This window comes from Balaenoptera borealis (assembly GCF_965194805.1).
Source record: "Balaenoptera borealis genome assembly, chromosome: 18".
Lineage (NCBI taxonomy): Eukaryota > Metazoa > Chordata > Mammalia > Artiodactyla > Balaenopteridae > Balaenoptera > Balaenoptera borealis.
The window spans coordinates 4,190,744-4,211,606 of NC_138877.1; the positions used below are offsets into that span (position 1 = coordinate 4,190,744).

General features: G+C 49.8%; 1 protein-coding gene and 1 long non-coding RNA gene across 3 annotated transcripts in view; both read right to left on the minus strand.

Moving 5' to 3' along the window:
* The window catches only part of LOC309615482, a 100,733-nt gene that overhangs the window by 62,224 nt on the left and 17,646 nt on the right, over positions 1-20,863 (minus strand). The window lies entirely within an intron of this gene.
* AMER2 (APC membrane recruitment protein 2) lies at positions 1,777-19,931 on the minus strand. 2 transcript variants are annotated; one of them, XM_082365811.1, is made up of 3 exons: positions 18,628-19,931; positions 10,477-18,012; positions 1,777-10,158 (listed from the first exon to the last, which is right to left on the minus strand). In XM_082365811.1, the coding sequence occupies exons 2-3, from the start codon at positions 11,195-11,197 to the stop codon at positions 9,275-9,277; spliced, it is 1,605 nt and encodes a 534-aa protein (XP_082221937.1). In that variant the 5' UTR covers positions 11,198-18,012; positions 18,628-19,931; the 3' UTR covers positions 1,777-9,274. The 2 variants fall into 2 exon arrangements, with proteins under 2 accessions (XP_082221937.1, XP_082221936.1); XM_082365810.1 differs by having other exon boundaries at positions 1,777-18,012.

Genomic DNA, 20,863 nt, shown 5'->3' on the forward strand with positions numbered 1-20,863 from the left:
TGACGTCATCCCCTAGTCTCCCCTAAGCACACGCAGGCTTTTCATTTCAGAGTAATGAGTCTCAGAGAAACACACTTCAAAGCCCTCTACTCCTCAGCACACTTCTCTCTCTTCACCAATCCGAGAAGTTTGATTTATCTCTACCTACATCGAAGCAAGTTCTCTGTTCAAGAGTATTTCAACTCTAACCCATGAAGTTTTAATGTTTATAAATGCCCCCTTTTTAAAAAGCAAAAGGAGCTCAACTAACATATACAAAAAATATACTATGTCTTCGACACCTATCTTTCTGAAAGTTAATCATGGTACAACTACCCTGTAAATTAAATCTCCTTATCCTTGTATAGAGCGGGAAACTGTGGCTCAGAGAAGTTCGGGAAACTGCCTGGATTCACAGAGCTGGTAAGTGTCCAAACCAGAATTCAAACCCCGATTCTGTTTGGTCCCCAAACTCGGTCTCTTTTTACCAACTTCACCACCTCAGAGGCCTCAGGAAAGTCATGGCATCCCTTGGCTTTAGTTTCCTCACGGCCTCATGAAAGGGAGATTGAGTGTGTTATTGTTAGGTGCCTTCTGTGTGAATTCTAGGAAAAGTGGGAAGAGGAGGGACGATGTGGGCTGGGAAAAGGGGGAGCCAGCAAAGGCGTCCAGGTTTTGTGAATCTCTTGTCTATTTGTGGTTCTATGTCCATTTACTCTGACTCTTCTCTGTACAAATCAGATCTCCCTTTGGAAGTTTATGCTAATCAGGTTCTAAAGATAAATATGAGTTTTTTCTTGTTATTTAAGAGAAATGTGGGCTTCCCCGGTGGCGCAGTGGTTAAGAATCCGCCTGCCAATGCAGGGGACATGGGTTTGATCCCTGGTCTGGGAAGATCCCACATGCCACGGAGCAACTGGGCCCGTGCGCCACAACTACTGAGCCTGCGCTCTAGAGCCCGTGCGCCACAACTACTGAGCCCACGTGCCACAGCTACTGAGCACGTGAGCCACAGCTACTGAAGCCCGCGTGTCTAGAGCCCGCGCTCCGCAACGAGAAGCCACCGCAATGAGAAGCCCGCGCACCGCAATGAAGAGTAGCCCCCGCTCGCTGCAACTAGAGAAAGCCTGTGCGCAGCAGCGAAGACCCAATGCAGCCAAAAATAAATAAATAAATAAATAAATAAATAAATAAATAAATAAATAAATAAATAAATAAAAAGAGAAATGTAAGTAAGCGCAGCGTGGACAAGCCCATTCTAAGGGAAGTAGACTTCCAAACAATCTAGGCAGACTCCGATTCTTATTTTTCAAACAAGATGGCGCAATCTCATTATTCTTCACATTGTTTCAAAAGTACTATGGGTTTGAATTGTTAGACAGATGAAGTGAAAACAACCCCCCAAACGACACAGAACAGGAAACAGCTCTTCAGAAAGACTCCAGTTCGCTGCTCCCTGCGGCCACACACAGCAGGTGAGTCCAACTCGAGGAGGGTTACAAGGAACAGAGATTCTCCGAGTAAAAGGCTCAGAAATCAGATCAGAGTCAGAACACCGAATGAGCTTGTCCAAAGGCACCTGCTCAAAGCAAACAGTAACTTTTCACATGTTCACAAAGTGTGGAAAGAAATACGGGCCTCCTGTTGGTCAAACACACACACACACACACACACACACACACACACACACACACACACACCGTCATTATCATCAATAGTATAAATTCTAAAAATTGAAGCGGCTGGAAATAAAATTTATCCCGGAAAAATAACCACCAACAGACTTCACAATCAATGTAAAGGAGCAACAAAATTTATTGACTGAATTAAACACAACATTTCAAATGGCAGTGCTGTATTTTCATTTTACGATGTTTGAATGAAGAGAAGTGCTATTAGTCCAAGCTTCTTACATTCATTAAGAGAGTGACTATCAAAACCAGCAACATGCATGGTGATACATATGCACGAAATGGAATTATATCAACAAATATACAAAATACCCAAAATAAAATATTTACAGGTTTAAAAATATAAACATTGGTTCATCTATCCCATTAAACCACTGGAGAGGAGAAAAGAGAAAAGACCCTATTGCTATTTAGAACCCTTTTTTAGAACAAGTCTTAAAAACATAGAGTAATTTTAGGAGACAATTTTTGATGTTTGGGGGGACTTTAACATTCTATTATAAAAATAATATCTATAAACCTACTAACAACTTTCCTCCTGTGCACAAAAATAATACAGCCAAAAGCTTGTCCTCAGAGACATGCCTGACTTTCAGGAAAACTAATTCTAGAAATGGAGTTTCTCATTTGGGTTCTCTTTGTCTTTATTTTCAAATAACCTGCAATTCCCTCTATTACACTGAGATATTTCCTATAAATAACTTGGGCAAAACCTGAAGTTAGCAATGAGCCTGGTACGTAGCTGGAGTCCATTAAAAAATGACAGGAATTTACTTTGTCTATAACATCTAAACCATTTTCCCCGATATTCTTGGTAAAAAGACCACCATCGGATCCTCCATGTTCAGTTAAATGTATCCTGGAAGCAGTAAACATGCTAGATATTATTTTGTTAGAGTTTCTCCTCCTTTATTTAGAAATAACTGTGTGGTGGGGGATTCGTGGTTTGTAAGGTAGTTATTTGAGAAGGTTTATGAATTCCTCCAGGCTCCCTTGGTCCATTTCATCTTATGACATGATAACAAGTATTTCCTGTGTGTCACTTCAAGACCCTTGTGTAATATGACCAGATATTTTTAGTATTTTCTTTTTTAGTGTATTAATCATCCAGATAGGGATCTGAGAAAGTTTATTATGCCTCTAATAACCAATGACCTAGGCTGTATTTTATTAAAAATCTATCTTCTCACATAGAGCAGAAAGTTACTCTACCCAATTACCGAATAATTTCCAAAAATAACCCCAGTGTACAATTCAACACAATGATCACCTGTGACTGAATTCTTTCACTGCTTCTCATTAAAAAAGCATTTCATCAAGCGTGGGCAGCCCGTATATGAATAAAATGCTTTTGTAGGTTTTTATTATTGACAAAGCAGTCATCAGATTATAAAATCTGTATGCAGGCCTGCTAGCATGTAATAATGGGTGACTATGGCCCAAATTTTTGACTGGTCAGGTGTGAAAAAAAAAACCAAAAAACCCCGCTAGCTCTGAGATCTACCTTTCAGGCTTGCATGTACAAAAGGCATCAAATAATTTTTTTAAAAAACCAAGTTCACTTTTAAATGAAATAGTCGTCATTTTAATGGTATCCACCATCATAAAAATCTGGTTTGGCTCTTGCTGTTCAGAACGTTGATCAGTTTCTTACTAAATCATACAAGAATTGAATCATATGGCTAAAAAAGAGGTTTATAATTAAAGCACAAGCAGTAGAGTTAGACTTCTGGTTAATATTCCGTCCACTGCTTGCTAAATGGGTGGCTTCGGACAAGGGATTCCACCTTTTCGTCATTTTCTTCCTCTGTAGGACAAAGCCAAGCCCCGCCTTGCCTGGTTCTCGTGGACAGAATGTCAAAGAAAACACAGCATCATCCCAGCTCGCGGTAAACACACAGCATAGGTTAGGCTAGTTTAATTAAATATAAAATACTCAGATTCACAGTGACTGACTTATAGGTGTGCAAGAAATATGAGTTAAATGAATGAATGAATCAGAAAATCGAGGCCAGGATGCAATGGTCGGAGACAACGTGGGACGCGCTACTTTCTAAAGAGCCAGGAGCATGTCTCTGCAGTTCAGAACCGCGTCAAGGCGAGGCGTCACGGAGCCAGCTAGTATCTCAGCAAACAACCCAGGACACCCAGAACCAGCTTGGACTGGGTTTCAGGTAGAAAAACAAGTGAAACGTGCTCGACCTGACTGAAATCCTATCAGGGCACAGGTATCATCATGACAACAGAAGAGACGTCCGTCTACACTTTTGAAGTTAATCCCCAAAAGGCGAGGATCCCTCCAAAGCAAGGCAGACTGTTTGCCTCTGGAACCCAGCAGCAGCCTTCCCCCGGAATGATGTGAGTACCAACATCTCGGACACAAAACCAGTTCTCAGCTGCGTGACATGGGTTGGCTCTTTTTCTATTGAAAGTGAGCTGGTGATGCGATTTAGCAGCTCTTAGCTCTTGTATTACTGTAAGTCACTAAAGAGTGTCTATCCCTGTCCTAGGTGAAGAGAGAGAAAGAGATGGATGGATGCATGGATGGAATGAACGGGGTAGAAACAAACCAAAAGGATGAATTAAATATGCTCTGTGAGGGAGATAGTATTACCTAACCCACATGGCTGTGAGAGGGCTAGGTAAATATTTGTAAAGCTCCTGGAAGGGGCTGACACGTAGTAAGTACTCAACACACGTTAATCCTTGTTGTAATTACTATTCTTACTTTTAGAGGACTCTGTGTGACTTAATCCATACCCCCTCATTCAATCTCACCCCACCCTGCTCCACCCCACAGACTATCAGCAAAAAATACAAAATAAAAGTAGGTAAAATAAAATAAAGGTGTTTTTAATGAATATTAAGAATGTCTGACTATAGTACAGCTACTTGTGAGCTCCAAACTGAATGGGTTTTTATTAAGCATGAGATCCAGTATATGCCCCGTGAATATGTGCTACACTGAATTAAAGTAAATATCAGTCATAAAATGTGCCCAGTTTCAGTTCTGGAGGCTTAGAGGCTATTTTAACCTTTTGTTTTGCAGCTTGAGAAGGAGCTGCTTTCCATAATCATGAAACGACTCTGAATCAGTCCTTAGAAACATTATCTGCGGGGAGACAACAACTTTCCTTGTGAGTGGCTATTGTTACAACAAACTGTCTCTTCTCAGCGGTCATCACAGTGAAAAGGCTGTAAGAAGCCATCCGGCACGGCCATTGGAGAACCTTCAGAGCAGCATGGGGTCGCAGGATGGGTGCCTGCCCGGAGGAGGGACCACGTGGCCACGTCACCTGACACTTACATCCTCCTCTCTTCACCAAGTAAATGCTGGCCTCTGGCTTTCCCACCCGAGAGACCAGGCTGCCATGCTAGCCTTTGGCTCCTAAACTGCTTTATAAATGTTCGTGCCTGGAGAATTGAAAATTCCTAAATAAGAACTGTGTTGTTCATCCCTCGGTCTGCCTGGCTAGGGGGAGGGAAATGGGATTGGGCCGGGGTATTTGGGTTTCTCCTCTTATTTCATTCAAGTACTTCTAATGGGCCGTCCTCAGTGGTGGGAAATAAGAGGCAAGTGTGATTCTTTTTCCATATGTTTAAGGGCATAAAATTCTTGGATTAATTTCTTAACAGTGATAGAGGGAGCTAAGTGCCTGTGAATGTAGAAGCCAAGCACAGGGGGCCACGTCCAGACAGTCCTAATTCAGGAGAGAAATCAGGAACGACTACAAACGGGGACTGAGTTCCACTGTACGAATGTCAGAACAGGCGAACATCCTGAGCAGTGTCCCAGCACTGCTACCTGAGGGCACCAAGCAAACATGATGGAGACCGAGGGAGAGGACGGCACGCTCACTAACCAATCTCTTCATACAAAGTTAACAGTAAAAGGTTGCTGAAAATTAATCTGACAAAGACGTAAATAATGAAAACTTGGAAAGTTCAGCCAAAGACGTCTCGGTCCCTAATACCATCTTTTTACTTTGACAACTGTGTAGGCAAAGGGTTATATGAATATTCATGGGAGTGCCAATACCTGAACACTACTTCTGAGATTAATGAATAAACCCTTAAACTCCTAAGTCATCACTTTCATAGATCTCACACACTTTGTATTAAAACAGGCAGATACCCTTAAACTCCTAAGTCATCACTTTCATAGATCTCACACACTTTGTATTTAAATAGGCAGATACCCTTAAACTCCTAAGTCATCACTTTCATAGATCTCACACACTTTGTATTTAAATAGGCAGATAATCTGTGGGAAATGGAGCTAAAGGAAGTCCTTAACAGTCTTCATTCCATTGTTGTTATTAGGTGAAATGACACAAATCTATTTCCTCTTGCGATTACTCAAAATGCTATAGGGCTAACGGAAGCATGAAAGCATTAGTACCGAAGCACAGTGGCCCAAGTAACACTGCCCAGGTAATGCAGACACTGAAGTCAGGCTGTCTTTGTGCAGAGCTATTGAACTGACTGACAAATTCAGGGCCAACAATCGATGTGACTTTTTCCTAAAGAATTTGGCCAACTCTGACTAAAGGGACTTAATCAACCGAGCATCTCAGAAACACAGATACACAGGAAAGGTGTCAGCAGCCCACATCCAATCCTTTCCTTAAAAAATCAGCAAATATGACCAAATTAGACAATGCATTAATATTGGGTTGGCCAAAAAGTAACATCTTACGGAAAAACCTGAACAAACTTTTTGGCCAACCCATAACAACTGGAATGTAAATCCATTAAAATCCTAGGAAACAATCCCCATGAACATGAATGAGAGAAAGTAGCCCTTGGTACAAAAAGGCAACTACCATCCCTTGTCTGTGGTTGGAAAAGGTTAAGACACACCTCCCTGTACTGGTCTTGATTTGCCATCAGGTGATTGAGGCCATTTAATTCATTGCCTGAATCCTTCATTTGACTGGTGTGGGTGGAATTCTTAAAGATAGAGTCAAAACAAAAACAAAAACAAAAACAAAAAAACATGGAAAATATATGGAAAAAAGAACAAAAAAGAAAATAGTTTAAATCTTGCATAAGTGGTTCACTGACAGGCAGGGGGAAAATAAGGCAAACGTTGCTGACATTTTCCTTTACTTATAAAAACAAGACACAGCACAGTGGTGTAAATGCGGAAACAAGTCCCAAAACTGTGAAAGCAAAAATACTTCGTTCCAGTGCTTACAAAATAGATAAATAGGTTGCCTTTACTATTACAATGTGCTCATGAGTCCTTCAGGGCCTCCTACCTTCACTGTGCAATTGAACAAGTGAACAGATATAACTCTGTCATGGATTCATGCAGGGGAGACTCTAACCCCTGCAAGAAGATGCACAGGAAGAAAAGAAAGATCCTTTGTTTTACAGCTAGGAATAAAATGTATGTTCTTCCCATTCACTGGGGGAACATGAATGTATCTGGAGTCTAAGTAATACTATCAGCGTTGAATCATATTCAAATCCCTTTCTCAAGACAGAACTAATTTCTAAAACATCTCCAAGTGTACGGTGAACGCCTTTGTCTGCTAGTTGTACACAGCTGAGTGCGTGAGCACGTGTGAATGTGAGCCGCTTTATGAATTCCTGGTGGTGTATTCAGAGTGCTTAAGGCTATGTCTGCCTACAAGACCTCATCTACAGACATAAGGAAATTAAATATTAAAACACTACTTTAAAATCACATTAAGGATCTGACATGACACAATAAAAGCCAGTAATCTGAATAATAAAGAAATTTAGCCAATCTCTACCACCGCTTCTAATTGAATCACCACAGATTTAAAATGGGGAACAACCTGCTTTGTGCTACTGGCGCGGATTTGTATTCCTCTGATATCTGTTTATTTCGTTACTCCTTTCATATTATTAAAATAAGTTTTCATATACTTAACTTGCCTTTTTCTTTCCTTTATAAAACAGAAAACTAACTTAAAAAACGGGTACTACCAGTTCATTACTCAGGGAATCTCTCTGGAAAATGAGTTAGAGAGAAGTGTGCATGTCTTTTACGTGTGTGTAGTTTCACTTGAATATGTGTAACCTTCCCGATACTGTGAATCATCTCCTAGTCGAAGCTCTGGTCTTTTGATTAAATACACTGAAATACATTTCAAAGAGGATATTCTATAATCATTAGACCCTAACAGCATTCTAGGAACAGCTTCAGTTTATCATTCAAACTATCGAGGCATATGGTAATGCTTTCTGAAATAAATATTTCATCTAAAATAATAGAAAACACACATATAAGTCAACCACTTTTCAAAAATAATCTTGGCACACAATGTTTATGATACATAAGCTTCCCAGTGTCATATTCTGAACATACGTGGCTCAGTCCTAAGTCTATAAAGCAGAAGTCAAATGACAGGAAAAACTACATTTTCTATTGTTTTTCTTTATGTGTTCCTCGTTTTGGACTCCCCATACTGAGAAACGGTTGAATCCAAAATTTTTATAACCAAGGTAAAATCTCTGAAAACCAGGGTCTGGGGTGAAAAACAAACAGACTCTTAACCCAAGACAAGGCAGAACCATTCCTTTGGGACATCAACACAATAGATTATTTTTCCTGCACTGAAAGCCAGAGAACCCACATAAAACAAAAACAGAATTGCTTCCGCTTAGAGTACATAAAAGACCATCAATGGTTTGGGAACGGTTATCGTGTCTAGCTATAAAACCAGATTTTAAACTCGAGGTTACGGACAGATTATAAAAGGTTGACAGCTGGATAATCTGTAAAATATGCATCATCTACACATGAAAAGGTTACAGTTTATAAATGCTAAAACACTGTGTCTGTTGGCATTTAGTGCAATCTTTCCCTGATCTTGATCTCTGCACTGGGTGGAAAAAAAAAAGGGAGGGAAACCTGCTCTGCTGAGCTTTTTTTTTCTCTCCAAACAAATGATCGAAATAAACCCACCAAACCCAAACTCTCCTTGATCGTCCTAGTGGTAGATAAATACCTATTTGCACACCTAGCAACTGAAAGTACCAGGGTTTCTGCCAATCAGTGATGCTTCCGCTCATCAGGTAAATTACCTGACTCAGCTTTGTAGGTGTTTTCCACACAGTGATACAGCAAAGGGTCCTTGTTTTTTTTTGTCCTGGAAAGGAAAAGGAAAAGAAGGAAGGAAAGTGTCAGGAAGAGGAGGGCTCCTCTGATTCTCCCGATGGTTCCTGCAGGCCCGCTGGACACGGCACAGCCAAATATCATGGCGTGACGCTTCCTTAGATTGGATTAAGTTCTGTCTTCTGCAAAGGCAAGTAAAGGTGACTTCCTAGCGTTCAGTGCATTAAAGAAAAAAGAAAGAAAAAAAAAGATTTTTTAAAAAGGTAAAAAAGAAAAAAAAAGTGCTTGAAAATAATTCTCAGGGACTTATCTGGAGGGGAAATCCCGCGTGTGGCATCCCCTGCCTGGTGTATCCTGCCCCTGCTGGCGACACAAAGACATCCTTGGTCCAGGCTCGGAGCAGGGACGGTCCGAAAGGCCTTTCTTTGAGGGGTGCAAAACTTGCCGCAGTGGTTTCCGGGGAAAGTTGTGTTCCTCGACAAGCGGCCCCTCCACCTCGGCCTCGGAGACCTCACAACTTTTTGGCACTGTCGTGGCACGCCGCGGCCCGGAGGGTGGTCCCGGCCAAGCCCCGGCTGCTGACCCGGCGGACCAGCACCTTGGACACGGGGATTTTGGTTCTGGGCAGCTCGCTCCTAGCTGGTTGCTGGTGCACCACCGGGTGGCTGGGTGGAAGGTTCGCGAGGTGCTTGATGCTGATCGGGATCTTGGAGTCCTTCGGCAAGCTCCCCGGCGTTCGCAGGGCACAGGTGACGGTGACCGGAGACACGGGCTTTAACCGGGACGAGCAGGACGTGTCCTCGGCGGCGGCGGGCAGGGCCGCGGGGCTTCCATCGGGCTCGGCGTAGAGGTCGTAGAGCGCGTCACCGCTGTCGCTGTCCCGGGGGACGCCCGCCTTCCTCACGCCGCCGCCCGAGCCGTCCTCCCGCGGCCCGGGGGTGGGGGAGTCCCAGTAGCCCTCGTCGCTGTTGGGGACGCCTTCCTGCGGCTCCTCGTCCGGGTGCTTAGGCTCCTCCTTCGGCTGGAGCTCCGTGGGGAGCCGGTGCAGCCTCCGGCGCTTGACCGAGGACGCGTCCTTGGCCCCCTCGGCCCGCCTGGCGTCCTTGGGGGTCTCGGAGGCCACCTGCGCTTCGGGCGCCGCCGCCGCCGCCGCCGCCGGGGCCGCCCCCTGCTGGGGCCCGGGGCCCTGGTCCTCGGTCTGGGAGAGCATGTCCCAGAACTCCTGCAGGTACGAGTCGTCCGCCTCGGCCGGGCTCGCCATCTCCTCCCCGCCTCCCTGGTAGGCCACCACGCCGGGGGGCTTTTGGGCGGGGCCCGGCTGGCCCGGCGCGGGGGCATGCCTGGCACAGCTGGGCCCTGCCTCGTCCTCGGGGTCTGCGATAATATCTCCGCAGCCTGTAAGAGAGTCAAAGCTTTTCAGTGAAGTCACGTCAGAGAACATCAGACAAATACGATCGGCCGATGGGTCGGAGGGCGGATCGACCGAAGAAGGGTCGGGGGCGGCGGGCGCGCGGCCGCCTTCGGAGTCGGGCCGGGGCGCAGTCTCGGCCGGCGCGGCCCCGGGCCCCGCGGCGTCCTCGGCCGGCCGGCCCTCCCCGGCGCGCGGCTCGGGCTCGGGCTCGGGGGGCGCGCGGGGCCGCTCGGCGCGCCCGGGTCCCGCGGCGCCCTCTCCCGGGGCGCAGGCCGGCTCCGGCTCCCCCGCCGCGGGCTCACCTGCTGGCTCCGGCTCGCGCGCGGCCGCGGGCGCCTCCTCCTTGACGCACTCCAGGCTGGCGGTGAGCGAGCCCGGCCGCGCCAGGCTGCCCGGGGCCCCCGCGCGCCCGGCCGGCGCCGCGTCCTTGGGCCGCCGGTCCTTCCTGCGCCAGCGCACGCCGCCCAGGAGCCCCCGCAGCCCCCGCTTTTGTCTGCCGCCGGCCTTGCCCGCGTCGGCCTGCTCCGCCCCGCCGCTCTCGGGCCGCCCGTTCTTCCGCAGGAGCGAGAAGAAGCTGTGCGACTTGGCCACCGAGCCGCCAGCCGCCGGGCCCGCGCCGCCCGGGGCCGCCCGGGGGGCCGCGGGGCCCGGCCGCGCCCCGTCCCCGCCGCCCGCGCGCGGTTCCTCGCGGCGGCCGCCCTCCACCGCCAGCGCCTCGGCCAGCCCGTCGTGCGTCCGGCTGCGCACCAGCCCCGCGGGCCCCGCGCCCTTCCCGTCCCCTTTGTTTTTGACCCCGAAGATGCTGGGCATCGCGCCGCCCGGCTTCCTCTTCTTGAACAGTTTGAAGGCGGCTCTGTTAATCTTGCCCGACGGCGGCTCGGCGGCCGGTGGCTCGGCGGCGCGATCACAATGCAAGTCCATGTCTGCCGCGAGGGTCCCGGCCGCGGCCCGCGCCTTCCTCCGGCGGCCCCCCGCGGCCGCGCGCCCGCCGCTGACAGCCGCGCCGCGCCCGCCCGTCTCCATGGCGACGCAGCAGCCTGGCGTCAGCGCGGCCGCGCCAGCCCGCTGTCAGCCGCGCTCTAAATCAACCGGAGCCGCGCCGCCGCCGCCGCCGCCGCGGGAGGAGCGCGCAGAAAAGACCATCTCCCCTCCCGCCGGGGCTTATATAACGCCCTAACCCACTTCGCGTCCGGCTCGGCTTTGTGCTGCAGCTCTTCTGCGGCGAGAGCGGGCAGCGGAGCCTCCTCGAGCTGATTGCAGATATTAGAGCCGTAATCTTGCAATGCAAATTCCATCCAGTCTCACCCACCTTCAGATTCCTCCTCCTGATCGCTCTTTTCAGAAGCCCAATCGTGGATCGCAAAATGCCCCCGATTGGACAAAGAAATCCAACCCAACACAAAACACTGATTTCTCTAACCCCCCGACCCGGACTTCATGACTCTTCATGCCTTTCCCACGCCCTGCATGTCCGTTTTTATCATTTGGGTACCAAGCCCGGCGGGCACGGAGGATGTCTGTTTACATCTGTCTTGTCCAGGGCTGAGCACAGCCCCCGGGTCGATGGGGAACCCCGATCACTGAGGTTCAGATTCTTGCTACAAAAGCATCGGCCATTAGTCAGATACCAATCGGCAACTCTCTGCAATGAAAGTGCAAGTTCCCTGGGGTGGAAGCTGACTGGTCCTTTAGGACAACCTTGGCTTTTATCCCAGACTCCAGCTACTGGGGCTGAGGTCACAGAAGACACCACCCAGTCTGGCCGAGCTGAGGAAGGAGGACCCGGTTTGAGGTCCACTCCACAGGTCGTCCTTGGAGTCCAGGGTCTACCCTCTCCTTTTCCATCCGGCGGGACACATGCGCTACTCCTGCTCCTGCTGCTGCAACCCCCGTTGACCACCTCCCAGGACTGTCCTGCAGTCTTCTCCCCTATGGGGCAAGGAAAAGCCTGGCAGTGTCCCTGAGTGCCACTTGGTCTGGCTGCTTGGTCTGGGAAAAAGGAAATCTTGTCCCAGGGAACAGCCCAATGTGGGGATCTTTGCTATGTTTTGACTTTGAAAGTGGCTGCTAATATGGTAAACTTGGCAACGGATTTCATGATCCTGGCTGAGGGCTTATTAGCAAAATAAGAAGAAATTTGAAGAAGCATGTGCCTACATATAATCTATGTTTCATATTATTTAATAATATTATGTAATAAATATGTAAGAATAGTAGTTATTATACAGTATTTGTTATTCATTAAATATTACTTAATAACACGTGATATTTACATATCTACAAATATCAATCTTTCCCCTAATCATCTTGAGCTTTGTTTTGTTGTGCACTACTCAGAAGCCTCAGAAACCCCAATCCCCATGGACTGAACTTGGAGTGTTACTAATAACATATCGACCATTGCAGCTTCTGTAGCATGGAACACGGTATGAATTTAGGCCTTGGGGTTATTAGTTGTATAGTTGCCCTCTTTGTAGTAGTTGCCCTGCTTTGATTTCGATCAAAGACACTCTTTTAAAATTGAGAAATCAGAGTTTGGATTCAGGAAAGAGTTTTCTTCCCAGCTCTCTCCCACTATTTGCATGCATCTCTGCCAGGACAGGCTGCAAAGCTGAGACCAGACAGACTTTTCCCAATTCTAACTGACCACTGGCCCTGATGAGTCAGAGTCCTCATTGCCATAGGGAGAAAACAGGTATGAAGAACCATAAAGAGAAACCCATTTGTTATTTCTTCACAACCTCTTGGGGGACAGTTGAAAACCTCTCAATTCTTTTACACAAACCATGCAATTGCTTAGCTACGTGGGTTACTACAGAACTGTAGTAACCCTGGGGTGGAAGGTTAAATAAACTCTTTCAGGGTCTGAAAGAGTTTCTGACTGGGATCAGGAGGAAATGAAGTGGTCTATAAAAACTCTTCCCTTCCCCATCCTTGAGCCTGAGATTTGGGAGAAGGTGGACCTGCTTATCTACTGGAGAGCTCTGATCTCACAGGACGGACTGAATGAGTCTCATTTACGTGAGAATCCTTGGGACCCCAGGAAGAAGTCTGGCCAGGACTTTGGGATGGATATCATTCCTTTGGGACATAAACCTAACGCAAAGAGAAAGGGACAAAGCAGTCTTCAGCCTAGGGCAGGTGCCCTGGTGGTCCTGAGGTGGAAGGGAGCCCTCATGCAGGAACCATCCGAGGGCCCCGGGGAAGGCGAGCTTTAAAAGCTGTGGTGTGAGTGGGGACCCGCAGATGTCCTCCAGCCCAAGGGCCTGGTTACGGGGACCAACAGAGAACAGAGGGAGGCCAGCTTACAAGGACTTCACCAAAAGGACCAGACAGATGGGGAGACCCTCTGGCCACTCGGGAGGGTGATGGTTAGGGTCCAACCATGCTGTTGCGTGGCAGACTGAAGTCAAGGCCACCGTCATGAATCCCTGCAAAGGCTCCTCACACCTTACATTGCTCTTCACGGTCAAGCGTGGGGACGCCAAGATTGCACAGAATGGTGACTTTTTCTCCGAAAGACAGATCGTGACCGTGAAGATCATTTTACCAGAAGCACCTCTGTTTAGGGTTATGCTTTCTTCTTTCATTCTTTCTCCTCCAGCTTGCCACTGCCCCGTCCCACCCAAAATTAGAGAGTGAACAGAAAATTAGAGGAGAAGGGAATAGAGGAAGCGTCTCTGGGGCTTCAGGGTAAAGCTCTTCCAAAATGGTAGCATGCATCACAGATGTACACAGCACATGCCTTCTGCTGGAGATGTGTGCACGCTTGTCTTTTCTGCACAAGGGAGTACTTGTCATTGGAGGAGGATAATCAAAACAAGACAACTGGCGAAATGCATGAGGAATCACTTGCGAGCCCACCATCACCACCACCACCACCACCACCACCATCATCATCATCATCATCATCATCACCATCATCACCATCAATTGCTTTCTCAGGTGTCTTCCAACCAGCCTGGCCCCTGCCTTTGTCCTAAGATTCCTGAGGGGAATTTTCCATCTCAAGGGAACCACCCAGAACATAACGTGGAGAAAGCTGGGCTCCAAGCTGCCCTCCAAGCCACGGTGTGGCTGCCAGAGGAGCTGCCCCTGCAACAGCATCCCCATTAAGGAGACCACGGGCTCTACTTTAAATTTGCTTTGGGTCTTTAAAGGGATAATGTTTAATCAATGAAGTCTGAAAATGATGCTTGACTCGGGAGCAACACCTCCCATCCTCAGGCCACTTAGCTGCTCTGGACCCCAGCCCCACTGGAAATGCCAGCTCCCCACTCCTGTCCGTCTGCACTCCCGCCCCCACGATTATTCTCCAGGGCAAGCGTCAGAAGCCCTGTGATGTAAGTGAAGACCTCAACTGTGCTCCAAACCAAAGTCCTTGTTCTGGGGACTGCTAGGAACAGCCCCAGCTTCGCGAGCCTTGACCCTCATCCAGCGTCTACTCTGTCCACAAATCCCAGGCCTGGCACTGCCCTCTGAGGGATGCTGTGGGCCTCGAACAAGCTGAGACCACAAGATGAAGTGCACAGTTGCCAGGAGAGACCCGAGTGGGTGCCCCCTGCAGGGAGCCTGGCCAGGGGTTACCGTGCCCTCCTTCCTGGGGAAGGGGTGCTGTGGACCAGGCCCGGCAGGATGAGGACTAGAGGGGTCTCAGCACAGCAGGCCCCAAGCTAGATTGAAGGTCTTATGTTTCCTTTTTCATATTTTGATTCCTGACTTTCCCGAACATCAGCTTTCACTGTGGGTTAATAGCTGTTCCGGATATATGTGTATTCAGAGGAGGAACTCATTTCTAACAAGTCACATGCAGGTGTAAAAAGCCCAGCACGACTCGTAATTTCCCACATTAACCCGGTGCACAACTGGGGCTGCTGAGGAGAGAGAGCTCACCCCATGAGGAGCGAGAACCCACGTGGGCTCTGGAATGACTGGGAAGCTCAGTGCGTGAGGTGGTCTGGGCTCAGCAGGTCATCACTCAGAAGATGTCACTCGGCCTGGGCCCCGTGGGTTTGTACCTGGATTCTGGGGCACGGGGGTGTGCAACAGGAGACCAAATAAGAGCAAAATGAATGCTTCTCTGCAATGCCGGGGATCCGGGCGCAGGGGCCATGCAGCAGCTGGCAGCGCTGCATTTGGGCAGAGGCCATGCCTCTCAGGTGGCTTCTGGTGATGGCTGCAATCCTGGCGTCCCTTGGCTTCTAGACACGTCATCCTAAACTCTGCCTCACCTCCACGCAATGTTGAACTTACACCTTAGTCATACCTACAAAGACCCTGCTTCCAAATAAGGTCGCATCCACAGGTGCCAGGGGTTAGGACTTCAACAGATCTTTGTGGGGACACGATTCTACCCGCAGCAAGCATCTTGTCAGCATGGTGATGGCACCCCTCCCCTCCATTCTTCAGCGCAGTCACCAGTGCCCTTGACACAGACATCCACGTTGGTGGGCTCAAACTGGGCATGGGTGCTCCAGCAAGTGGGGACCCTTGGCAGATTTCAAGGTCATGGGAGGCACTTCTGGAGTTGCCAGCAATGAGGGGACAGAACCACTGCCAGCCAGAGTGAACAAGAAAGAAAATGGGGGCTTCCCTGGTGGCGCAGTGTTTAAGAATCCGCCTGCCAATGCAGGGGACACGGGTTCGAGCCCTGGTCCGGGAAGATCCCACATGCCGCGGAGCAACGAAGCCCATGTGCCACAACTACTGAGCCCACGAGCCACAACTACTGAGCCTACGAGCCACAACTACTGAAGCCCATGCGCCTAGAGCCCATGCTCCGCAACAAGAGAAGCCACCGCAATGAGAAGCCCGTGCACCGCAACAAGAGTAGCCCCCGCTCGCCGCAACTAGAGAAAGCCCGTGTGCAGCAACGAAGACCCAATGCAGACAATAAATAAATAAATAAACAAACAAATAAATAAATAAATAAGAAAATGGGGGTGGCCACAAGGACTAGGTCCTAACATCCATCTGTGAGATCCTGGGGTCTCTCGGGATTATCCAGAGGGAACGTAACTCAACGGTTCCCTTTTCTCCTGGTCTGCTACCTGGGTGGAGCTACTCAGAAAATATTCCATCCCCAAACTAACACAACATTGTTAATCAACTATACTCCAATATAAAATAAAATGTTAAAAAAAAAAAAGAAAAAAATATCCCATCCCAGATTGCAGAGTAGGGTGGGGTCTCTCCAAGCTGTCAGCACCAAGGTGGCCGCAGGGAAGCCAAAAACAGGCAGAATGAGGTCAGGTAGCAGAGGACGTGTGGACGGACACCAGGCCTCGGTCACGGGTGACGCACGTTAGGGAAGGCCAGACTCAGCCGCGGGAATCGTCTCCTCCTAGCAGGGATGTTAACCGGAACCAGAGCCCACGATGTGGGCCCACAGGCGTTATTAACAAGGAGGCCAGGCCCAGGAATTCACCGGCGTGAGCCGGAGAGGCTGCAAACAAGCACAAAAGCCCGAGCACCCGGCCGCTCGGCGTGCCTTTGTCCTCTCACAGGAGCGCCACTCTGCATCAGCTTCTCCACAGGAAGCAGCACCACACACAGGGTTGGTCCAGCCCTCTCAGCAGACAGTGTGCACGAACCACCTGCATGGCTCAGGTAGGTGCTCTGCCCGGGCACCTCCTCATCAGGACCACGCAGATGCCCGAGGGGCTGCTGGTTGCCTTTCTCAGCTACTTCCCTTCAGACTCAGAGATTCGAGAAAGTTGCCCTGCTTCCCTGCCCTGCCCCACGTCATAGCACCTCCCCCTGGCTGCTGCAATGGCACAGGGACACACCCAAGGGCACTCAGCTTCCTAAGCCCGTGGGGTGTCCCAGCCCCACTCCTTCGGGGCTGACCTGGAGGCAGTGTTAGCCATGGGCTACGAAGTTTATTTTGGACTTCAATAGGTGAGTCTTCTCTCTTTTCCTGCCTCTCTGCCTCCCTACGCTAGTCTAATTTCCTGGCCCTGTCCCATCCCTAACCCCCTACACACAACACACAACACACTCGCTCTCATAGTCTGTGTTCCAACAAGTCTGAACACAATCCCTGAATACGTATTGTCCTGCTTTGAACCACTGGAGCCGGGATACTAACCATCTGGAACAGTACTGTCCTCCCCTCGGCCCCCCGTACAGCTAACAAATCGTATGCACCCCCACGTGATGGCTGGGACCCCAGCTCCTCTGTGTCTCTCTGAGCTGCAGCAAACTCCCGTGGTGCGTCACAAATGGCCAGGCAGTTTTCTACGTAGTGTCTGTCAGTCCTTGTGGCGCCTGAGGGCCCACCTCCCAGACGTGGACCCTGACTTTTGGGAAACGAAGGTGGTGATGAGAGTGAAGAGTGTGGTTCTTCCCCTGCAGGTGAGTAGCTCCATCATCTCAATCACAGGCTGATGCCTCACTTTCTGGGGCCGCCATCTCCCCCTTCTGAGTCTCGTGGGCTGCTGGGTTACTTCCCTCGGTTGTTCTAAGGTGTTACTTGGAATTGTGCTGGCTTCTAAAGCAAATAGATCCCCCAATATAATGACTCAACCCAACGGAGGACTGTTTCTGCCTCACCCCCCAGTCCGGGGCGAGTGTTCAGATCAGTGGAGTGGGTCTCCTCCACGTGATCAACCACGCAGGGTCCCAGGCGTCACGCCCCCGTGTCTCCCCGGGGGTCCTGTTGCCATCTGCATCCAGCTGATGGAAGGGAGAAGAAACCCTGGAAGAAGCTTTGGCTCAGATGTGGTGCATTTCACTTCCTTTCACGTTCTGTTGGTGACAACTAGTCATATGGCCGCATCTAGCGACAGAGAGAGTGGGAAATTCCGTGGGATCCGTGCCTAGCCGCATTCCTACGACTGGGGAAGGAGAGAAGAGGTTCGAGCAGACAGCTGCCGCAGATCCACCCACCCTGCAGCCACGCGGGGCTCACCTGCCTTCCCGCCTCCTCCTGCACAAGCCGGCGTCTTAGATCCCAAGACCTCTGGGTCCCCAACTCCATCACCCACGTCCAGCTCTCTCGTACCCTGCAGCCTCCTCCTCCAGAGAGAATAGTTTTTGTTTAAGGCAATTACATCTAGTAAATGTTTGAAAGAGACGGAATTGACCACCTGACCACGGTTACTGCCACCTCCAGTATCTTAGGAAGGGCCTCCAGGTCGCCTTAGCTGCGTCCATTTGCATTTAACGGAGCGTCTACCGTGTGCTGGGGGCTGGCATGAAGCAAGCACGATGCCAGCCCTGGATGCCGACCAGAAGACGCGTCACTGTGACACTTAGTTCAATGTGAAACGCTACCACCTGGTCAGACTGACAGGACCTTGTTCCATCCCAGGTGCTGGGCCGGTATGATGGGGACATGGCAGCTTACATGTTAGATTTTTCTCCTTTGGAAAAAAAAAACCAAACCTATGTTTACCTCCACGATGGGTTAATCCCCAAACGGCAGGCTTAACTTGTGCGCAGATGCTGACCACCTCCTGGGCTTCCCTGCTTTGGGCTCAGCCCCTGATCCGGCTTCACGCGGCTCCCATTTGTGTTTCCTCTGCCATCCACCACCACAAGGGTACTTCTTTTTCAAAAGACAGACATCTCAGCGGATGAATTCATTCTGGGATGTTTCCCAGACACACACCAGTGAGCTCATTAGCCCAAGCTAATACCAGGAGGCTTTTCCCTCCCTTTTTTCTTTTTTCTTTTTTTTTTTTTCAGTTTGCAGCAAAGTGCAGGATCATGTGATCTCCTCCTCTCGGCTCTCATTCCCGTCTGCTCAGGGAGCGGGGACTAAAATCACCCTCGGGGAGGGAGGGCTGTGCATTCTAAACACGCCTGCTTCTTCGGAGTGTCTGCTTTTGTTTAGCAGAAGACAGAAGCTCACACAGAAGATTTCTAGGTCACCTACTCTCTGCTCTAATGAAAGAAAAGTCATTACAGCAAGCAAAAACCGTGGCCCGGGCTTCTTGGAGTGCCTTGTCTGATTAGCCGATGATGACAGCTCAGACGAGGCAGGGATTAAGCCCCACGGTGGCACAGATGGGGAGCGCTCTCAAAGTACCCCGTGGGGTCCTTCAGACTGAGTGGCAAAGTGATCACCTGTCCCTGTCTCCTGGGTCAGCCTGTCCTCGTTTAGGGCGCCAGGATTGCTGCCCTTGAGGCCCGTGTGTGGAGAGAGTGAACCGCCCCAGGCTCGCCCAGGGCCCCTGCCCCCCTGCTTCTCTCTCCCTATCTTGTGCCCTGCCCTAGAATGACCTGGTAAGAAGTGTTCAGCTGAATTGCAAGGGACTTTGGGGTTGTTATCTCTCGGGGCCCTTGGGACCAGGGCTGGGACACTTTATCAGATCGGAACGGACAGGAAGTTTACTCTGCCTTTTCCCATCACACTGGCCCCATCTCGCCCAGGCCTCCCTTTCTTTGTGAACTTCTGTGTGGGCAGCTCCTTTCTTGGCCTCCGTGATTCAGGGGCTACCTGGGCTATTTCTTTGTCTCAGAAGCTGGAGAGAAGTGAAGAGAGGTATGTTCCATGTCTTTGTGCCTTTTCGGCCCCGCATTTGGGGAGGTCGGGACAGTCTGGACAAGGTCTGGGCAAGGAAACCCAGAGGTGAGGGCCTCGTGGTCCAGCTGTGACTTCACAGGCAGGAAGGGGCTGCAAGCAGCCCCTTCAATAATGAATAAGCCATGTGGCTCTCCAAGGCCTTGATCTTGCAGAAGTGGTGATGCTGGCCTCACGAGGACCGGTCCAGGAGCACTCACGGCTGACGGGAAGCCATTACGGTAGATCAAGTGTGTTGGGTGATCTCGACATTGTAATGGTTCAGCGGGACGAGGGCTTCCTTCTTCTCTCTGTCGACTCGAGAGCAGCGCCTGGAGCACGCTGAGCCCCTCCTCCACCAGGACGCGGCCCCGGCACGGCGGGACAGGGGGCCTCCGCCTCAGCACCCAACGGGCAGCTGCCTGCGCGTGACTGGAGGCTCCCGGGGACGCGTCTCACCACCTCCTGAGGCAGCTCACTCTGCATCTGGATGATTCCATTAGAGGCGTTTTTAATAGAGTTGGATTATTTTGTACCTTCACAGCTTCCATCCCTTCCTCCTCGTTCTACCCCAGGTTTTATGGAACAGTGATTGTTCCAAGTGATTCTCATTCATTAAATTATTTAATCCCCACAGTCATCCCATGAGGTGGGCCCTCCCTGTTTTACAGAAGAAACTGGGACAAAGAAATTAAGTGATTTGCTCCAGATCAAATAGCCAGTAAGTGGCCACGCAGCTGGCTCCAAGCCTACGTTCCCAATCACTGTCTGGTATATTTACTGCTGAATAACATTCCTCTCCAAAATGTTAGTGGCTTAAAGCAAGAACCATTTGATTTGCTCGGAATCCTGTGGGTCAGATATTTTGGCAGGGCTCAGCTGGGCGGATCTTCTGTCCCATTGGCACCAGCTGAGGTCCCTCGAGGACCGAGGTGTGATGGCAGCTAGAACTGGGATGTGCAGGTGGCTTCACACATCTGGCATGTGACAAGGACAGCTGACGTTCCACATGGCTCTTGCCAAATGACCAGTGTGTGCTTCTTTTCATGACAACTGGACCCCAAAAGCAAGCGTTTCAGCCTGCAAAGGCGAAAGCTGCATACCTGCCAAGACCCAGAAGTTACCTGACACATCCACCAAATTCTATTGGTCAAAACAAGTCTCAGGGTGGCCCAGCCTCA